The sequence below is a fragment of the Condylura cristata genome, unplaced genomic scaffold, assembly GCF_000260355.1.
Source record: "Condylura cristata isolate star-nosed mole 26May11 unplaced genomic scaffold, ConCri1.0 scaffold00042, whole genome shotgun sequence".
NCBI classification, from domain to species: Eukaryota; Metazoa; Chordata; class Mammalia; order Eulipotyphla; family Talpidae; genus Condylura; species Condylura cristata.
The window spans coordinates 723,535-746,559 of NW_004567143.1; the positions used below are offsets into that span (position 1 = coordinate 723,535).

The 23,025-nt window shown below is 38.4% G+C and overlaps 2 protein-coding genes across 2 annotated transcripts; both read left to right on the forward strand.

Annotated features, from left to right (window-relative positions):
• Positions 1–49: 49 nt before the first annotated feature.
• Positions 50–982, forward strand: LOC101626522 (olfactory receptor 2A2-like). Its single transcript, XM_004694338.1, has one exon. It carries the CDS (start codon positions 50–52, stop codon positions 980–982), a length of 933 nt encoding a protein of 310 aa, XP_004694395.1.
• An 8,945-nt stretch (positions 983–9,927) lies between these two features.
• LOC101627140 (olfactory receptor 2A2-like) lies at positions 9,928–10,857 on the forward strand. Its single transcript, XM_004694413.1, has one exon. It carries the CDS (start codon positions 9,928–9,930, stop codon positions 10,855–10,857), a length of 930 nt encoding a protein of 309 aa, XP_004694470.1.
• The last annotated feature ends 12,168 nt before the right edge of the window (positions 10,858–23,025 follow it).

The following is a 23,025-nucleotide window of genomic DNA, read 5'->3' on the forward strand; positions in this document are numbered from 1 at the left end:
GCTCTGGTCTCTCTATCCCATTTCAGTTCTGGACACACCATCAATAAGGATGCGAGTTAATCAGTCCTGGGTCCCAGAGTTCATCCTGGTGGGGTTCCACCTCACTGCAGAGAGAGAAATTCTCCTCTTCTGTGTCTTCTCCCTGCTGTATGTCTCCAACCTGCTGGCAAACAGCATGATCTTGGGGCTCATCTGGCTGGACGTCAGGCTGCACACCCCCATGTACTTCTTCCTTTCTCACCTGGCCATCATTGACATGTCCTATGCCACTGGCAATTTGCCCAACATATTTAAAAACCTAGTGAAACACCAAAAAACCATCTCCTATGTCTCATGTGCTGCACAATTGTTTTTGTATTTGGCTTTTGCTTGTACAGAGGCCATGATTTTGGTGGTTATGTCCTATGACAGGTACGTGGCCATCTGCCAGCCTCTCCACTACACGGTCATCATGACCTGGAGACTGTGCACGGTGCTGGCCATCACTTCCTGGATATGTGGCTTTTTACTGGCCCTAGGAAATCTAATTCTCTTTCTGAAATTGCCCTTCTGTGGGCTCCAGGAAGTGAACCACATCTTCTGTGAAATCCTAGCTCTCCTCAAAGTTGCCTGTGGGGACACTTGGATCAACAAACTTTTCGTCCTTTCTTCTGGTGCTTTTATCTTAGTGGGGCCCCTGTCTTTGATGCTGGTCTCCTACATGCGCATCTTCTTGGCCATCCTGAAGATCAAGTCAAAGGAGGGCCGCAGCAAGGCCTTCTCCACCTGCTCCTCCCACTTCTGTGTGGTTGGGTTCTACTTTGGCATCGCCATGATGATTTATCTGGTTCCCGATAATGGCCACCGGGATGAGCAGAAGAAAGTCCTGACCCTGTTTTATGCTGTCTTCAACCCACTGCTGAACCCCCTCATCTACAGTCTAAGGAATGCTCAAATGAAGGCTGCCTTCAACAGAGCAATGCAGAAACAGAGGACATTTTGAAGGAGGGTGGAATTCATGCAATTGGTAGTGCTCACATAGGGCTTGGTGGTATAATGCAACTCAATGTCTAAGAGCATACAGTGGAGAAAGAAAAGTCTCCTCATTAAAAGGTGTTGGAGAAATTGGACAGTTTTATCTTAACAGACTGAAACTAGACTACTGTCTCATACCACAGAAGAAACTCACAATTGATTAAAGTCACTAATGTAAGATCTGAAACATAAGAGATATAGAAGAATGCATACTCATGTGAAATATTCCATGGGAAATAAATGTATTGCTGGATTAATGGTAGATCTATTTTAAGTCCTTTGAGAAAACTCCCTACTGTCTTACATAGGAGCTGGACCATCAATATACAACAGTATACAGAGATTTCATTTTGTCATGCTCTTGTCAACGCTTGTTGTTTCTGGGTTTTGTTTGTGTGTGTGTGTGTGTTTTAGTATACACCATTGTCAAAGGTGTTAGGTGGCTTTTCACTTTACTTTTGATTGTACTTCAAGTGTGATGAAGGATGTTGAGCATTTTTTAATGTGGCTGTTTGTCACCAGTATGTCTTTGTGGAGAATTGTCTAACTGGCTCTTCGTCCAATTACAAGACAATGGAACTGGGGGAGGGTCATGATGCTCAGTAAAATAAGTCAGAAAGGAAAGGTAAATACTAGGTTATTTCACTCATCTGTAGACTATGGAGGAAAAACTAAAGTGACTGAAAAAATGAAGCCAAAACAAACCTAGGAATCTGATACAGAGTTGAGGCTAGCAAAGAAGTATTGGTGTGGCCAAGCAAAGTGAGGAGGCAATGACTTCTGATGGGTGATTGAGGGCGCCTTGATGGTGGACATAGTGAAGTAACATACAACTGAAGAGGTATGAACTTGTAACTCCAAGTCCTATTGCAGTGTTATAAACCAATAAAAATTAAGAGAATTTTTTAAAATATTAAGTTTCTGACACTAATAAAGTGAAAGAAGGGCCCGCCCTGGTGGTGCAATGGCTTAAAGTGCAGCAATATGAAGCTATTGCAGCCAACACGGCACAAGTTCAATCCCTGGTCAGGGAGGTGACCCATATGGCACAGCAGACCTCTCCTGTCCTGCCTGCTGTTCCCCTCAGCAGTGTATATCAATACAGCTGACTGTCCAGTTCCCCACTCTGTCTCTGGTGAATCCTCTCAACTCCCATGCCTCTGGCCTATACCCCAGCTCTGAGTGCATAAATAAATAAATCTTAATTAAAAACAAAAAATGGGGAGGGCAAAAAATTTAAGTACCATCAACAAGATGGCAGGTACAAAACCTTTACTTACCATGAATGAAAGACCTAAATATAACACCTGACACCATAAAATTCCTAGGGAAAAACCTGCATAGCATTGCATTTGCCTGTAGTCACTTGAATCTGATACAGAAAGCACAGGCAAGCATATGCAAAGATAGACTATATGAAACTCAAAAGTTCCCCCTCAAAGGAAACAACAGAGTAAAGACCAGTCTATGCAATGGGAGAAAGTATTAGCCAATCGCATCTGATAAGAGGTTAACACCCAGAGTATGTAAAGAACTCCTGCCACCCAGGATATAAAAACAATTACTTGATTTAATACTGGGCAAAGGGCCTGACAAGATGTTTTCACGAGTATACACAGATGCACAACAGGATATGGCATGCTGCCAATCTCAGTACTCACGGAAAACTCAGATCCCAGTATCACTCGCACCTGTTAGGGTGGCTGTTATCAACAAGACAACACACAAGCGTTTCCTAAAGCGTGGAGAAAAGGGAAAGCTTGTACACTGTAGTTGGGAAAGTGCATTGGTGCAACCAATATGGAAAACTAGGAACAGCATCAAGATTCCTTAAAAAAATATATAGAACAGCCGTAAGAGCCAGCAATTCCACCTGTAGTGTCTGTATCTAAAGGAAGTTTATCCTGGGGCATTTAGTACTTTGACCTATGGATTCCAGCCATGTGCATCGCTGTATTATTCCAATTGCCAACGTATGCATAGGGCCTCAGTCTGCAACAGTGTGATGGTTAAAAAACACTTTATGTCGGATACATTTATATTCCTACAGTGGCGTGGTATGTGATTGTACATTATTGCTTCGCCATTATGAGGGAAATATTTCCAATTGCAACAGTCTGATTGAACCTGAAGGTTCATGTGCTAAGTGAAATATTCTGACACAGGCGGTAATTCTATATTATTATCTCTTATTATGCTATTATCTGTTATTATGCTATTATCTCTTATAAGTGGAATATAAAATGATGGTTTCCTTGCTCTCTGAAGTTAAAATGTTTCCATATGGTTTGACCAATTAGGCTAGTTTGGGGTATTAGGAAAGTTCAAAATGAATAAAATGAAGAGTAGTTGTATTTCCAGATACCAACTTCAAAAAATAAAACCAGGTAAAATTATATAGGAACATTCTACTTTCAGAAAACATGGGGATTCTATAGTTAAATTCATGCAAATAGAACAGCAGATGTCAAGAACTAGAGGAGAGAGAATGAGAAATTCTGGTGAAAGAGTAAGAATTTTTAGTAGGAATATGAATCAATATTGGGTATCTAATGTACAGTCTGGTCATGTTAGCTCATCATGATACATTCTAAACTTGAAATTTGTGCATAAAACATTCTACACGTCAGGTGTTCCCTTCACACCCACATACACTACTTTGTGACAATCATTTCACATGTAAACATATCAAATCATTGTGCACCTCAAATATACAAACATTGTGTCTATTAATACCTAAATCAAGATGGAAGGGAAGAAATTAAAATGGCACTTGAAAATATTTACTGATCCATTTAAAAATAAATATCTCGTTAGAGATAATATATGTAACAGCTTTGTTTGAAATAGCTTTCTCTCTAAGACCAAACAGTGAAAAAACTAGGCATGCTTTCTGTTTTTGTAAAATCTTCAAGTGTGTATCTTGGAAAATAGGTTGTTGCTTTTATACCCGCATTCAATCTGTTAAAACTTCCCAGTGGCTACACACCTAGAAAACCCACTAACCTTAATGATGGGATAAGTATGATTAAAAGTTACTATTTTAGATTTTAAAGAAAATAGTGGCGTCATAGTAACTGTTAAAAGATCTTAAAAGCCCCATTATCTCAGATGAAGAAATATTGCTTTCATTAAAGTATAGTCTGTAGAACAAAAAATTACAATAAATAGTTTAGATCATGTACTCAATATCAAGCAATTGAAGTGTTTTCCAAAACATTTTCTGGGCTCTCATGAGTAGTTTATGGGTATTACAATCCTTGCCATTTATATTTGTCAACTAGCCCCCATGATGATCACCGTGGCTTGAGGGACTGTTTTCACTTTTTCCAAAGCAGTTTCCACGGGGACTTTCTCTAAAATTCTAAAAGTTATGGCCTCTCCTATATACTTATGGGAACCATGAAGCAACAAGAATTTATAAAACTTAAATCATTTAAGTTTACGCTCCAATTTGAGATGTCTCAGGCCCACAACCCTTGAGGCCCAGAAAATCTGTGAAGACACAGCATGATGCCAAAATGTGACCTGACTTTTGCCTAGAAAATTCCTCAGGGGAAAAGCAGGCAGAATCTTTACTTTCCGCAGAGAGAGGAGAGAGCAATGTTTTTCTTCTAGTTTAGGAATAAGAAGGTGGAAAGAGATCAAAATTTTCTTCTGGGGATTGTAATTTTTAGTTGATTTCAAATTTTATCCTTGAGGTATAATTTAGAGCTTCATGAAATGTTGAAAAACCACCATCATTTGTAACATAAGCTCCTCACTGACAGTTCTCCTCAGGTGACCACTATGGTGTCTTCGAACGCAGTCTTTGCCTCTGAAGGATCTTATTTTGGGGAAAGGAGATTCCTGAAGAAGACCTGATATTTTGTTTTATTGTATTTTCTTATTGAGGTAATATTGCTTTATTCCATTGTATGTGACTCAGAGGTGTCCTCTCCTAATGTAAAGTCAATTTATTTGCACATGAGATGATTTTCATTCTAGGAAGTCGAAGTAGAGCGTGAAGCTGAAAAACCGTTATGGCTTTGTAGAGGGAATCACATTTCTGGTGTCACATACTGATCCCCCCTGATTCAACTGCATGTACAGATAAACAGAATAATTCTCCAGATTTCCCCTTTACCCCAGATCTGGTTGAGTGTTGGTCATTCAATGATTGTGATTTATTGTGATCTGGGAGGATGAGAAGCCTCATATATAAGCATTTCCTCTGGATAAAGCTTTGAAATGACCAAAGAAATCAAAGTACATTTATTGCCCAACACAAGTCTCATGCTAATAGAGTACCTTCAGTTTGAAAGGAAAATTAGTCACCTAACAGGGTATGATTGCCACATAGCTATTTCTTTTTGAAACTTCCTGAGGTTGTCACCAGAAATTACTAGTCATTACACTCAGAAATTATTGATATTTTTGAAATTGTCCTACAACACAGGTCAGTGTGAGTGCTGATCCCTGATCCCACTGCCCAGAGCTGGAGAGAGAGCAGCTCCCTGCCCAGGCCCAGCCCCGGTTGAGAGTGGGACTCACTTCCCCACCACCCCCCTCCATTTCTGAGCCTCTATCACTGCAGGGATTCTGTCAGGAGGGAAGTTCACTCAGGTACTCTTGACATTATTGTCAATATTTCTGATGTTGTACTACTTACGAGTTTTAATGTGTCTTCATGATTATTTTTGAAAATATTTAAAATGATTGTGATGTTAGTGGAAAAGATTGCAGAGTATGTTTGGACTATGAACTAATTTAGAAAAATTGCAACTATAATATAGTTGCAATTGAAATACAGTTATAATTGTATCTATAATATAGCCTCTATAATATAGATTATAGAGTTGTAGAAAATTTTAATGTTACCAGCTTAATGCACATTTATATAAACCTTCAAAATGCACTGATATTTATAGAATTTAGGACCGTGGAAAAAATGATTTTTTTCCTGACATTAAGCAGCCATTGCCTCTAACCGGTGCCTTCCTCATGCAAATGTTTTGAAAATCTTCAAGTGTCATTGCCTATGCCTTCAGGGGTCTTTGTTCAGTTATTTTTATTTTATTACTAAGGAATTTATCACCAAAGTAATTTCCCTTAAACTCCCTCATAACCATCACTTCAAAGCAAGTATAAGCACATATAATATCACCCAGATCTTCAAGCATATTCAGCAATATCCCCAGATATATCACATTTAAATTGCGTTATTACTCAGCATTTTCTGAAAGAAAGAGGTGTTCAGTGATTAAATTCTAATTGTGAACTATTTTCCCAGTAAGTTATAATTTGCACTTTGGACAATAGATAGAAACTAATGATAGAAGCTGATTATGGAGCGTGAGTCTGTAGAGAAGCTTCAGTTCATCAACGTGGAATAAGTTTAGGCGCTTGTGACTCAGGTGTGCTGTGTTGTTTCCCTGCTGGATGATGATAGGAGGTAGTTGAAAGTCTGGGGGATACTGAAATGCTAATGTGACATCTACCTATAACTCTCTGTACATATGTATGTATATCTGTGTTTAGATTAAGATTTATACTAGGAATTTACTACTCATGCATTAGTACACACTTGTTGAATGTGTGTGCTAATGCCCTTTCACCTCCACTTCATCTACTGTCATAGAGACACAACATTCAGTCGCGAATTGTATAACCACTTAAAGGGATCATCTCAGTTCTAAGAAAGGATCTTTGGTATCAAACCCCAGCCCATTTTTTATTTTACCCTGGGGAATTACATGGATCTTTAAAGTGAGCTGTAAGTCCTTTACTCTTTTTGTTGTCTGTACTTAGTCATTTAACTTATGCCTGACAGGCCTCCTTGTGTTTATCTATTCTAGAGAATCTAGAAAAAGACCCTCCTGGTGACAGGAAACTGTGAGCTGAGGCAGATGGTTATGAGTGATTCTGTGAGGATGTCCTGGTGTGTATCACCCCCAGGCTCATCAGGTCTAGGGTTAAACACATGAAGGCTTTTTATATGACAGTTTTCCTAATATTAAAGGGAAACCCAATGAATTTTAAAATCTAAAATGCTAAAGGAAAATATTAAGAATATTGAAGTCTTTTGATGGTGTTTAGAAAGGAACAGGGAGACTGTCTTCCTTTCTGTGGTGTCTGTGTGCATAGAGAAGCCCCCCAGGGAGGGGCCCTTGGTGTCCTGCGTCTGAGCCCCCTTCAGGCTCACGCGGTGAGACAGTGACTCTCCATAACGTGACCACACTCAAATTTTAAAGGACCCTTATGCATTTTAAAAAAAAAATTTATTCATTCATATAGAACTGGGGTACAGGCCACAGATGCGGAGGGTGAGAGGACTCACCAGAGACAGAGTGGGGAGCAGAACAGGCAGATCGACGACGAAGTACACTGCTGAGGGGAGCAGCGGACGGGTCAGGAGAGGTCTGCTGCGCCATGTGGTCACCTCCGGGGCAGGCGGGGGTCGAACTCATGCGGAAGCGGCTTCAGATTCTCACTGCTGTGCTTTAACCCGCTGCGCCACCAGGGAGGGCCCCTTATGCATTTTTAACCTTGAGGAATTACATTTACTGAATCTGATATTTTCACAAGATTTTACAATAATTCCCAGAATAAATTTGCAAATGACCTTTATGAGTATGAAAGACTCTCAATACCTGTGAATTAATCTATATTCATCATCTCTTTAAGGGACTGATCTATTATCACGGAACTTGTAGCTCTGCAAAACTTGTTAGTCTTACGGATGAAAGTCATATCGATTTGCAACATTTTTTACTTCCAAGCTGTGATGTTGAAAATACATCATATCCTTTGGTTGTCACAACTGTATGTGCTAAGATGTCCCTCCTGAGTGGTGGGGTAGTCCTTATATCATCTTCTCTATTAATCACCCTGAACACAGAAATAACTCTGGGGTACAAACTGGAATTGCAGGAAAATTAATAGATTTGATGCCAAGCTAGTATTTGTATCTTTTGGTCTTCATTCATATGTGAAAAGGTGTCTCTGTGTAAGGAAATCCTGAGCCATAAAGTGGGGTAGCCTCTTCTATATGGAATCATCTGCATCTTGAAAGTAAAAAATACAGGTAAACATTCCACAAATTCATAGTCAGCTCCTTTGGGCTGGAGGGTAGATAACTCAAGCTTGAAAGCACACTGGGATTTGATGTGTAAATGAGAAACTACTTACATTATAATTGGTTTATACTCAAGCTTTGTGAAGTCACTTTTCATTAAGTATTCTTAATTTTTCTTGATATTTTATATGAAGCAGTGGTACCAATGAACTGAAAATGGTACATTTTATATCAAATTTGACTAAATAATGTTAAAATCTGCAATCAGAATAATAGAACTGAGATGCTAAAGGGGGCAACTCCATAGGAAGATGAGCTTGATGGTATACAGCTTTGATGGGTAAACTATGGATGCTCCCCACGGTGATTCATGACCGTTACAAAGTACCTAGAATTTTGCTTGTTTGTTTTTATAAAGTGAGAAGATGCCGTGGTTGAACATGATGATGGTGCTGGAGGTTGGTGATGAAGGAGGAGGGAATATAGATAAATAATACATAGAATTGACTAAGATATACCATTTGTGAATTTACCTTAATAATAAAATTTACAAAAAATAAATGCATTATATTTAGTCACTTTCCCATTATATGACATACAACCTTGTGGAAAGTAATATCATAACTCCATGAAAAGTTAGTATGCAAACACTAATATACATCAATTGAAATATATGTCAGGAAAATATATTGCTATGAAAAATAGATGCATGAATCTAAAATGAAATAACTAAAACAATACTATTTATAAAATTTTACTAATTGTGTATATGAAAATATAAGTACAACATAGAATGATCACTACATATCCAAGTTATTGAAAATTGCCACAATCAGTCATATGGAAATAATTTTATACACACAACATATTGTGTAATACAATATCTCTATAGGCTTTTGTTTAATTTCATATTTTCCAAGATATTTTTGAAAACTTAATGCCATAAATCTCAATCAGTTACGTACCACCTTGTCCACTAGATGAATAAGGTGAGTAAAATGGTAATGTATAAATTTAAAAGAATCCCAGGCAAATATGAAGAAAACAATATTATATTTAAGAAGCTAAATCATACAGGTCTAGAGTTATAAATATACATTTTTCTTAAAAATGAGATCTGTCTCTCCAAAGAACCTCATCAGTTTACTAATCCATATTAACTTTGAGAAAAGTGGGACAAATTAGCATTGTCTTTGTGTCAATGAAGTGAATTAAAATCAAGTTTATTTTATTGGCAACAACAGGGATCATCAGTGGAAGACATAAGATAGGAGATAGTGTATAAAACAAAGACTGTAACATTCAGAATTATCCTGGTTCAGGGTTAGTTGTCTGATATTAGAAAATAAAATGTGACAAGAGATTATTGCTTGGAGCTTAGGGTAACAAACTAATATCATTACCATAGTGAATTATGTTTACATTACATGCTGGATAATCAGAGAACAGATAATAGAATTTCTCTCAAAAAAACCAAAGGGATAAATTGGAATTATTTCAGCAACTATCTGGTTTAATAAAATATAAGATATTTGTATCTACACTCATGGATATGTACTCATGTATATATACTCATACACTCATGGGAGAAGAAATGACAAAGAATACATGAATATAGAAAATACTGCCATGCACTGAGTGTAGTTGTTTATAGTTATTGTCATCTGAAAGTCTAGTTACTGCATCATAAAGTGGGATTATCACCAAAAAGCCCAAACTGGGAAAATACCCAGTCAAGTCTAGATATTCAATATCTTTCCTCTGAGCTCATTCAAGATAAATAATTCCAGTTTTCATTGACCTCCAGCTCTATCAATTTTCTATCACTTTTGAGACCAGAACCGCTACCATTCAGGATGGGGCACAACCAGTCCTGGACCCCAGAGTTCATCCTGGTGGGGTTCCCCCTCAGCGCAGACATGGAAGTGCTTCTCTGCGCTGTCTTCTCCCTGCTGTATGTCTCCAACCTGCTGGCCAACGGCATGATCTTGGGGCTCATCTGGCTGGACGTCAGGCTGCACACCCCCATGTACTTCTTCCTTTCGCATCTGGCCGTCATTGACATATCCTATGCTTCGAGCACTCTGCCCAAATTGCTAGAAAACCTAGTGAAACACAAAAAAACCATCTCCTATGCTTCTTGTGCTGCACAGTTGTTATTGTATGTGGCTTTTGGTTGTACTGAGTACATGATTTTGATGGTGATGTCCTATGACAGGTACGTGGCCATCTGCCATCCTCTCCACTACACGGTCATCATGAGCTGGAGACTGTGCACGGTGCTGGCCATCACTTCCTGGGTTTGTGGGTTTTCTCTTGCCTTAGGACATCTACTTCTCTTTCTGAGATTGCCTTACTGTGAGTCCCAGGTGGTGAATTTCATCTTCTGTGAACTTGTGGCTGTCCTCAAAGAGGCCTGTGGGGACACTTGGATCAACAAACTTTATATTCTTTTTTCTGGTTCATTTATCTTAGTGGGGCCCCTGTCCTTGGTGCTGGTCTCCTACACGCGCATCCTCTTGACCATCCTGAGGATCAGGACAAATGAGGGCCGCAGCAAGGCCTTCTCCACCTGCTCCTCCCACTTCTGTGTGGTTGGGTTCTACTTTGGCATCGCCATGATGATTTACCTGGTCCCTGACAATGGTCAAAGAGATGAGCAGAAGAAAGTCCTGACCCTGTTTTATGTGCTCTTCAACCCACTGCTGAACCCCCTTGTCTACAGTCTGAGGAATGCTCAAATGAAGGCTGCCTTCTACAGAGCAGTGCAGAAACAGAGGACATGATGAAGGGGGGTGGAATTCATGCAGTGGGTAGTGCTCCCATATGTGCTTGGTTGTGTAATGCAACTCAAGATCAAAGAGCATTCCAGGGGGAAAGCAAAGTGCTCTTATCAAAGGATGTTGGGGTACTGGACAGTTTCATTTCCCACAGAATGGACCTTGACCACTATGTCATACTATACAGCATACTAACAATTGAATAAAGATTTGAGGGAAGACCTGAAGCCATAACATATATACAAGAAAACACACATTGGCAAGCACTCCATGGCATTCAATGGCTGGGCTTCAAGGTTGTCTTTGGGTAGTCAAAACCAGTAGAAAAGTAAATCAAAGTAGTTTCTCCTCAGGCTAGTTTTCTGGAATGTGTAGTCGATATATGCTGTGAAACCATCATTAACTGTAGAAAACACGCCTCAACTGAGATCTCTTCTCAGATGCCTGCCACCTTCACCTCTGATAGTTTTCTGAGGAGTATTCAGTGCTAACATCTTGTGCTATTGTATTTCATTTATACATCATATACTCCACTGTATATGATGTAAAGGTGCCATCTCCTATTGTAAAATTGACTTGCACATGAGATGATTTTCAGTCTAGGTAGTTGAAGCAAACAGGAAGGCTGGAGAAACCAACATGCCTTTGTAAAGGGAATCATGTTCCTGGTCACAAGTACTAGATTCCCCTGACTAGACTGTTATAGATAAATGGAATAAATACCCCGATCTCACCCCTAATCCTGCTCTGTAAACTTCTGCCCCATGAGGGGAGTGTGCGTGGGTGGTGGTGGGTGTTTCTGATATCTTGGCTGTTTTCTCACCATCACCTCCCAGTGTGGCTGAGCGTTGGCCATTCAAATGATTCCAATGCACTGCTTCTTGAGAAGAAATCTGGAAGGATGAGAAGTCTCATAGAAGCAGTTCCTCTGGAAAAGGCTCTGAAATGGCCAAATGAATCAAAGAATCTGATAGTTCTTAACCAGATTAGCTATTACTAGAGTCACCCTGTAGTAGAAGGAAAATTCTGTTAACTATAACAGGGAAGTTTCTCCTTGTGGAAACAGACTAAAAGATACAGTTTTCACATATTTATTTCTTTTTGAAACTTCCCGAGGCTGTCACCAGAAATTACTAATTATTAGACTCAGAAATTACTGATATTTGTGAAACTGTCTTAAACAACACAGGGCAATGTGAGCGCCGATCCTGCTGCCCAGAGCCAGAGAGAGAGAAAACAGCCGCCGGAAGAGGGGCGCTCACTACCCGGCACCTCCTATTTCTGAGTCCCTGTTACTACAGGGATTCTGTCGGGAAGGGAGTTCACTCGGACTCTGTAAACATTATCTTCATATTTGTGCTGCATTACTTATGAGTTTTAATCTATTTTTACCATTATTTATGAAAACATTTCAGTATAATAAATGTGATAGTCATGGAAAAGATCGCAGTTTGTTCACATATTAATCTAAAGCAATAACAACATTTCCTTTTGTTTTATAGTGGAGAGTCTGTAGTTATCGGCAGATTTTGTTAGTAACTTAATGCACATTTATATAGATGCAATCATATTTATACAACCCAGGGCTGTCTCTCCATTTTGCCCGACTTTTACTGAGGGCTGCTTTACTCGGTGGATGCCTCCCTTAAACTACTATTTTGGAAAATATTGAAAAGCTCATTGCTTTTGCCTTCAAAGTGCCTGAATGATTATTGTTTTATTTTCCCACTAAGGAATTTATCACCAAAGCAGTTTTCCTGAAATCCCCTCTTAGCATCACTTCAAAGCAGGTGTAAGACTTTAGTTAATTTTTGTTGTCATTCTCTCTCAGATATACCATGACCCCAATCTTCGAACACATGTAGCAATATCCCAAATTAACAGCATATTTAAATTACTGTTTTACTCAGCATGCTCTGAAAGAAAGATATATTCAACGAGTGAGATCTAATTGTAAACTATTTTACTAGTAAATTGTAATTCGCACCTTGGACAAAAGATAGAAACTGGATATAGGAGACATTTACGAGCGTGGGCCTGTAGAGAAACTTAAATTTTAAAAAGTGGGGTAGGTTTAGGAGGTTGTAATTCAGGTGTGCTTTGTTGCTAGCTCTGCCAGGTCATGACAGGAGACATTTGAAGTCTTTTGGACACTGAAATGCCAACGTGATATCAACCCATATCGTCTATATAGATGTGTATATCTTCATATTTAGAATTTATTATCAGGCATTAGCATATACTCCTGTGCGCGTTGTTTCACCAAAAACTTCAGTGATCGCTGTAGAGACATCCATCCATCACGGGATCTGTATAGCCACTCAAAGGAGGATCTCAATTCAAGACTGGATCTTTGGTATTAACCCCAGCTGATGTTTTATTTTGCCCTGGGGATTACATAGATCTTCATAATGAGCTGTAAGTGCTTCACTGTTCGTGTTACTGATTCTTACTCATTTAGTTCATGGCTGACAGGTGTCTTCACACACACACACACACACACACACACACACACATTCTTAAGGATGGTAGAAAAGACCCTCTTGTGGACAGGAAACTGAGAAGATAGCATTGGTTATGAATGACTATGTGGGGATGTTCTGGTGTGTATTCCCTGGAGTCATCAGCACATGTGATTAAATATGTGACAGGATTCGCATGTCAGTTTCCCTAATATTAAAGGGAAATTTTTGCTTATTTAAAAGATTTAAAATATTAAAGGAAAATATTTAAAACATTGAAGTGTTTTGATGGTGTGTAGAGAGGAACAGCAGGCTGTCACCTTCCTTTCTGTTCTCTCTGGACACACAGGAGCCCCCTAGAGCGAGGCCTTCAGTGTCCTGTCCTCTGAGCCCCTTTAGGCTCACACAGTGAGATGGGGACTCTGAACCCCGAGACCATATTTGTATTTTTGGCTTTTCTCTCTTTTTAAAATTTGTTTTATAAATACATCTTTTACATTGTTTTTCATTTTGCACATTTTTCCATCTCAGTTGTAATTCCCGAGGACTCCCCACCACCGCTTCACCCCTGTGCCATCACCACAGTCCCGCGTGATTTTCCCACCCCAGTTTTGATCTTGTTCCCCTCTCTTCCCCCTGTACAATGTCTCTGTTTTATAGTTGTTAGTTGACATTCTTTTTTACTTTATTGCAATTACTATATATACATACATATATATATGAATGTATGTATTTATCACAATTACTATATATATATAGCTATATGTTATATATATAACTATATATTACTATATATATTTTCCTGATCCCTTACACTCCTGCTATGAGTGAAATGTCATTTTTTTTCTTTTTTTTTCTTGCTTATTTCACTAAGTATGCTTTTTTTCCACTTCTATCCCATGTTGCTGCAGATGGCATGCGTTTATCTTTACTGACTGATGATGCAACCACTATGGAAAGTTGTAGATTTCTCAAACTGCTAAAGATGGATACATATGATACAGCAATTCTACTTCTAGGTATCTACCCAAAGGACACAAAAACAATAATTCAAAAGGACACATGCAACCCCTATGCTTATTGCTTCCCTATTTACAATAGGGAAGATATGGAATTAATCCAAATGCCCAAAACAGATGACTGTATCAAGAAGATGTGGTAAATATACAATATGGAATATTATTCAGCAACCAAAAAGGTAAACTCATGCCATTTGTGGCAACATGGATGGAACTGGAAAAGATAATATTTGCATTTTGAAGGACACTTTTGCATATTTAACCTTGAGAAATTACACTTATTGAATCTTATATTTTCATAGTTATAAAATATTTTCCAGAAAGTTTACATGCAAGTTATCTTATAATCATAAAAGAATCTCAAGACCTATATTCATCATCTCTAATGGTATCCTATTATCTTCAAATTTGTAGCTCTGTAGAACTTGTATTGGTCTTGTGGTTAGGTCATCCAGATGCAATATTTTGTACCTCAGAGTCATAGTGTTGAAAATAAAAAGTATTCATTAGTTTTAACAACTGTATGTGCAAAGACATCTCCCTGGAATGGTTGGTGTAGTCTTTACATCATCCTAGATGTTAATCCCCTAGGAAACTGAAATAATGCTGGGGCACAAATTGGAATTGTGGGAAAAATAACAGATTTAATGCAAAGTGAGTATTTGTTTCTTTTGGTCTTCATTCACATGTAAAACTGTATCTGAGGAAATCCTGAATAGTGGGGTAGGGATTGCTACTTTTACAGGAATATTGTGGAAATGGGCAGTAAAAAAATACAGGTAATAACTCCATAAAGTTGTAGTCAGCTCCTTTAGTCTAGAGTCCCTTTTCTGGAATGTCCCTGTTTGGATGCCAACTTTGGTGGTTAAGGACATGCCAGCATGTCCCCAGGGATAGCAGAGAGGTGAGTCCTGGAGCAGGTTTTTAAGGCAAGACACTGCTCCTGAGTGAAGAACTCTTTTGCTATTTATTTACTAATAGTGAACAAGTATGATTGATTATGGACAATGGCAGGAGAAGCAGGGCTCAGGAAAAAAAAAAGGGTATTCATCTTATGGAGACAGGACTTCACAGGGATCAAAGGGTATCCATTTATGGAGAATAGGGAGGACATGTCGGTCACATGGTCAAGGAGGACCTCCTGTGTAGTGCCTGATATAATTTTTGAGCTACTCCCAGACTGTCTTGAACCCTGGCCGCACGATCAGTCGATGGTGGCATCTCAGTCACCTTTCCATGTGAGTCAGTGACTCAAGGCAGTCATGCAGGAGTCCCTTATCCAAATATTCACACACACAGGTGCACAGAGAGACCATAGCACACAGTACAGATGTCCTAGGTGAAAAAGAGGCCAAAATATTGGAGGATTCAAAAAAGTGGGGCAGTAATAGATTATGATGGAAGGTCATGGAAGGTTGTAGGTGTTTGAGATGATGGATATGGTGTAGAAACATGAAGAAGGACAAGCCTGAACCTCCAAGTCACAGGCAGTGTTAGAAACCAAATAGGATTTTAAAATAAGATTTATTTATTGATGCATACAGAACAGGGGTACAGGTCAGAGGTGCAGGGGCTGTGAGAGGATTCACCAGAGACAGAGTGGGGAGCAGTGGGTGAGACAGGAGGAGTCTGCTGTGCTATGTGAGTCACCTCCCAGGCTGGGGGTTGAACTCGTGCTGAAGTAGCTATGGATATACTCTCGGTGCTGTGCTTTAAGGCACCAGCAAGTTCCCTGTGGGATTTTTTAAACTCTCAACATACTGTCAGTACAAATGGAATGAAACTGTGAAATGGTAGCTGTGTCACTTTACAGCAATGATTCATAGTGTAAACAGGTGTGAAATCATTCCATTGTGCTCATCAAATATATAAACATTATTATGTGTCAATGATACCTAAATAAACATGAAAGAGGGAAAATTAAAATGGCACTTGAAACATTTCCTGATCCATTTAAATTAAACACCTCATTGTTGACAATAAATGTATTAAAGCTTTTAAAATAGCTGTTGTCTCTAAGACCAAAAAATAAAGTGAGCCCTGTTTTATATTTTTATTAAAAAAATCTTGAATGTGTATTGGAAAATAGGTTTTTGCTTTTACATGTTCATCTAATCTGTTAAAATACCCCATAGCTGTACACTCAGGGAATCCCCAGTCATCCTAATGGCAGGGTAAATATGATTAAAATTCAGTATTTTAGATTTAAAGAAAATTATTGACCTGCTAGGCACTTACAAAAGTTCTTAAGAGGTCCATTATCACAGGTAAAGAAATATTAAATTCATGTACTTGAACTCTGTTTTGTATGTCATAGAAATTATAATGATTATTTAAAATATATAGTCCACACCAAGCAGTGAGATATTTTCTAAAGCATTTTAAAGGCTCCTGTATAGCTATTTATGGGTATTGGAGTCCTGGCCATTTGTGTCTATCAGCTCTGCTTCCATGATGCATCACCTTGGTTTGAGGGACTGTTTCTCTTCCAGGTTTGCTCTAGCTGTTCCTTGGGAACCTTCTCTAAACTTCTACAAGTCACAACCTCACATAATATCTCAGGGGTTCATAGAACAGCAGAATTTAGAATAGGGATAATTTTAAACATTTGAACACTCCAATTTGTGACATGTCTCTAGGCTACATAACCCTTGAGACCACTGAAAGTCTGTGTGGACACAGTGTGATGTCTATGTGTGGTTTGACTGTGCCTAGAACATTCCTCAAGGGAAAAGTATAGGGAATCTTTACTTTCCTCCAGAGAGAAAAGGAAAGGATATTTTTTCCCTCTTTTGGAGAGAAGAAGGTAGAAAGAATCATGTCAAATTTTCCTTCTGGGAATTGTAGGGTTTTTTTTTTGTGTTGATTCACAATAAATCTTTATTCCTAGAGGCATAATTCAGAGCTTCATGATATGTTGAAAACCATTGTTAATTATAGCAAATGTTCCTCAAAAGAGATTTCTCCTAAGAAGCCTGCCACAAGGTCTTAGAATACATCCTTTGTCTCTGAAGAGTCTCTTCTTGGTGAAAAGAGATTCCTGAGGAGGGTCCAGTGCTGACATCTTGTTTTACTGTAATTTTTTTTATAGAGGTAATGTTTTACTCCACTGTCTGTGATTTAGAAATACCATCGCCTAACATAGAATCCATTTATCTGCACATGAAAAAATTTTCATTCTAGAGGCTGCCGAAACCAACATGCCTTTCTAGAGGGAATCATTCCTGGTGACACATGTTGATCTCCCCTAAAAAGACTGTGTACAGATAAATGGTTAAATCCCCAGATTTCATCTGTACCCCAGCTCTGGAAACTTCTGTTCCTGGAAGTGCATGTGTGTTGTGTGTGTGTGTGTTTGTGTGTGTGTGTGTGTGTGTTGTGGTGTTGGGGGATATTTTGTATCTAATTAGTGTATCTAATATTTTGGCAGTTTTCTCATCATCACCTCCCAGTGTGGATGAGGGTTGGTCATTCAAATGATTCCAGTGTACTGCCTGAGAAGGAATCTGAAGGGTGAGAAGCCTCATAGCAAACTGTTCCTCTGCATGGGCTCTGAAATGGCCACAGGAATCAAAGAACTTTAGAGTATTTCACTCACATCAAATATACACAAATATATATGAGTAGCCTCATAGTAGAAAGGAAAATTCTTTTTTTTTTAAAGATTTATTTATTTGTACATACAGAACTGGGGTACAGGCCAGAGGCTCAGGGGCGGTGAAAAGCTTCACCAGAGACAGAGTGGGGAGCAGAACAGTCAGATAGACGAAGTACACTGCTGAGGGGAGCAGCGGGCGAGTCAGGAGAGGTCTGCCGCGCCATGTGGTCACCTCCGGGGCAGGCAGGGATCGAACTCATGGGGAAGTGGCTTCAGTTTCTCAGTGCTGTGCTTTAACCCGCTGTGTCACCAGGGAGGGCCAGGAAAATTCTTTTAACTGTAACAGGGAAGTTCTCGTTATGGAGGCAGTATAAGAGGTAAAATTGTTACACAGTTCTTGAAACTTCCCTAGGCTGGCACCAGATCTTAATAATTATTAGATTCAGAGATTACTGATATTTATGAAATTGTCCTACAACACAGGCAGTGTGAGTGCCGGTCCTGCTGCCCAGGGCCAGAGAGAGAGTAGCCCCACCCAAGTCCAGCCCCGGGGAGAGTGGCCCTTAGTGAGGCACCTCCATTCCTGGGCCACTGTTACTGCAGGGATTCTGTCTGTCAGGAGGGGGAGTTTTACTCTTGACGTCGTCTTCACTAGTCGTCTTTACTATTTGTGCTGCATTACTTACGAGTTTTAATTGCTGTCACAATTATTTTTCAAATATTTAAGTAGAATGAATGTAACGGAAAGATTAAATTGTCCAGCCATTTATCTAAAACAGTGAAAACAGTCCCTTTGGCTTTATAATGTAGAGTCTGTAGCTGTAGAAGAACTTTGTTACTAACACACATTTATATAGATGCAATCCTATTTATACAATCTAGGGCTGTCTCTCCAGCTTTTGTGTGACATTGTAACTATGATATTGCCTACCTTACCTCGTACTTGGAAAATACTGAAAGTGTCACTGCATTTGCCTTCAAGGGTCCTGATCAGTGACTGTCATACTTTCCGACTAAGGATTATGTCACCAAGCAGTGTCATGAAGCTCCTGCATAGATAGCATCATGTCAAAGCAGGTGTAAGATGGTCGTTCACTTTTTGTGGCCATTTTCTCTTTCAAATATAATATAGCCCAAATCTTCAACACATTTAACAACATCGCAAAGAAATGCCATATTTAAATTATTATATTACTCAGCATTTTCTGAATTAAAGAGGTATTCAGATATTAAATCCCAGTTGTAAACTTTTACTAGTAAATTATAATCCATACCTTGGGTGATATGTAGAGAATAGTGATAGAAGATATTTATGGAGGGTGGGTCAATCTCTAGAGAAGTATAATTCATAAGGGTGGGGCAGGTTTGGGGCTTGTAATTCAGGTGTTCTGTGTCGCCACCTCTGCATGGTTATATAGGAGATATTTGAAATCTTATGGACACTGAAATACCAGTGTGACATCTACCCATAAGTCTGAATATATGTGTATATCCCGATTTTTAAAATTTATTATCAGGCATTAGCATATGTTCCATGAGTGCCTTGTTTCCCCAAAAGCTGCTGTAGAGACATCCATCCATCATGGGACATCTATAACCACTCAAAGGAGTATCTCAGTTCAAAGAATGGATCTTTGGTATGAAACCCAGCTGATGTTTTATTTTTCCCTGAGGATTACAGAGATCTTCATAGTGAGCTGTAAGTGCTTTTACTACTGTTTGTGTTGTTGATTCTTATTCATTTCATTCATGCTTGCCAGGCCTCCTCACGTTTATCTACAGTGGGTAGAGTAGAAAAAGACCATCTTGGTCACAGGAAACCCTGAGATGAGGGAGATGGTTCTGAGTGATTATGTGAGGATGTCCTGGTCTGTATCACTCCCACGATCATCAGGCCATAAGATTAAATATAGGACAGGTTTTTATATGTCAGTTTTCTGAATACTAAGGAGAAATATCAATTTTTAAGTTAAAAATGTTAAAGGATAATATTAACAGAGGAACAAGTAGGCTGTCATCTTCCTTTCTGTGGTATCTGAATATACAAGAGCCCCCCCCCCCCCCAGGGAGGGATCCTCAGTGTCCTGCCCTCTGCGCTCCCTCACACAGTGAGACAGTGACTACAAATAATATGGCCATGTTCATATTTTGAAGACCTTATGCATTTTCTTTCTTTCTTTTTATTTTTAAAGATTTATTTATTTGTGCATACAGAACTGGGGTACAGGCCAGAGGCTCAGGGGCGGTGAGAGGCTTCACCAGAGACAGAGTGGGGAACAGAACAGGCAGGTCAACGAAGCACACTGCTGAGGGGGGCAGCGGGCGGGTCAGGAGAGGTCTGCTGTGCCATGTGGTCACCTCCGGGGCAGGTGGGAATCGAACTCATGCGGAAGTGGCTTTAGCTTCTCAGTGCAGTGCTTTAACCTGCTGCGCCACCAGGGAGGCCCCCCTTATGCATTTTCAACCTTGAGGAATTACATTTACTGAATGTGATATTTTTACAGGGTTAAATAATAATTTCAGAACCTTTATTTGCAAAAGAATATCCAGACCACTTAATTTATCTATATTCACCATCTCTTTAAAGGACTGATCTTCTATATTCTTGGAATTTGTAGCTCTGTAAAAGTTGTATTTGTCTTTTGAGTAAAAATCATGACAGGTGCAACATTGTGTAACTCAGAGCTGTGGTGTTGAAAATACAAAATGTTCATTAGTTGTAACAACTGTATGTACTAAGAAATCTCACTGGAATGGTTTGTATAGTATTTAAGTCATCCTAGGTATTCTTTACCTGGGATGAACAGAAATAACTCTGGGGCCACAAACTGTAATTGAGGGGAAAGATAAATTTGATGCTAAGAGATTATTTGTGTCTTTTAGTCTTCACACATGTGATGTGGCAATGAGAGCACACTGAATAGTGTGTGGGGGGGAGATTGACACTTCTATAGGAAACATGTGGAATGGGGAGTAAAATATTCAGGTAATATAACGTTGAACCCCACACCTTTACTCTAGATGGCAGATAACTCGGTTTGTAAACACACTGGGATTTGACATGTAAATGAGAAACTACTTACATCACGATCAGTTTATACTTAAGCTTCGTGAAGTTTCTTCCATTAAGTATTGCTGTTCTTTCTTGATATTTAATTTGAAAAGTGGCAACAGTAACTCGAATAAAGAGTATTAAAACATGGCAGTCAGAATGACAGAACCGTGAGGCTCAAGTGGGAGACTCATAGGAAGATCATCTGGAGGTTCCGCAGCTTTAGCTTTGACTGGTAAATTGGGGTCTCTTTCTCATCCGGTGATTCCTTACAATTACAACGTGTATGGGATTTGTTTTTGCTTTTATCAAGTGAGGAAGATGAGGCAGTTCAAAGGATGATGATTCTGAAGGTGATGATGGAGGAAGAGGGTATATAGAAAGATGAGAAATACATAGATTTGACTGAGATACAATGTCTGGAAATTTAATAATAAAAGTTATACAAATATAAATGCACTACATTTAGTCACTTTTACATACAACCGAGGTGAAAGGTAATGTACTAACTCAACAAAAAGCTAGTAAGAAAAGTAACAGTATGCAGCAATGGAAACCTTTGTCAGGGAAAATGATTTGATTCTAATGTAATAAATAACATGATACTGTTCATGGAATTTTACTAATATATGTAAAAATATATATACAACATAAAATGAACACTGTATAATTGTTGACAATTGTCACCATTAGTCATAGGGAAACCACATATATGTAATGTATGATATAATGTTATCTAGATAGGTTTTTGTTGGATTTCATGTTTTCCAAGAGATTTTTGAAAACAACATCAAAATCTTATATGCTGTAGGTACCCCGTTATCCACCCAATGAACAAGATTAGTGAAACGATAATGTGTAAATTTAAAATGTAAAATAATCTTTTACATTTTAATAACAAAGAAGACAATTCATAAGAATCTGGAATTATGTATGTGTATTTGTCTTAAATTAAACTAGTTTATAATATAGAAACATAGGCTGAATCTTATATTAAAATGGTAGCATTAGTCACCAAATGTTAATTTTGGTTAATGTTAATTCAGTAATTAGATTTGTTTCTCCAAATGATGGAGTAGTGATACATTAAGATTAAACAATATTAAGAATACACTACCCCTTTAAAATCTGTACACCAAAATATATATTCTCCTGAATGATGACATTTAGACAATGATAACATCTTGATAAAAATATACATGATTAACTTGTTAAAATAATTCTTTGAAAATATGACTCAACATAGAAAGAATTAGATCATTTGATGTAGTAACTGATCACATGCCTAACTGGATAGGTACAAGGTTGCAAGAAGAAGCAGGAAAGTATTGATTCTAAATAGTGTGGACAAATAAGTTTGAAATGTAGATATGTGGAGAAAAAAAAAATATGGTTGACTAATCCATATTCACCTTGAGAACAGTGGCACAAACATTGTCTTACTGTTAATGAGGCGAATTAAAGTCACATTTATTTTATTGGATACAACATGGATAATCAGTGGAAGGCATAACATGGGAGATATTGTTTAAGAGAAGCACCGTACTCCATTAAAATTATCTGGGTTCATTGCTAATGTTACATGAGGTTATAACCTGGAGCAAAGAGGGATAAACTCATATGTTCACCATAGTAAATCATGTGTATGTTACAATTTGCATAATTACACAGAGAATAGAAGAGTGAATAGAATTGTCCTTGAAAAAGAGGGGTAAATTGGAATTATTTCAAATTACATGGTTCAAAAATATATATAAGATATATGTGTGTCAAAAAATCATGGGGAAAAGTATAAAAGAAACATGAATAAATAATATGGTGAAATGCATAATGCCATGCTTATAGTTCTTAATTTTTATCTCAAAGACTAATCACATCATAATAAAATGGAGAAAACAACAATAATCAAAGGAACACTGGGAAAATACTCAGTCAGAGATACTCATGTATATTTCCTCCAAACTCATTTCAAGATAACTCCACCTTGACCTCCAGCTCTGACTTTTCATTTGGGTTTCAGTCCTGGACACACTGTCACTCAGG

Coding starts and splice junctions, on each gene's coding strand:
- LOC101626522 (XM_004694338.1), top strand. CDS start 50: ATGCGAGTTAATCAGTCCTGGGTCCCAGAGTTCATCCTGGTGGGGTTC.
- LOC101627140 (XM_004694413.1), top strand. CDS start 9,928: ATGGGGCACAACCAGTCCTGGACCCCAGAGTTCATCCTGGTGGGGTTC.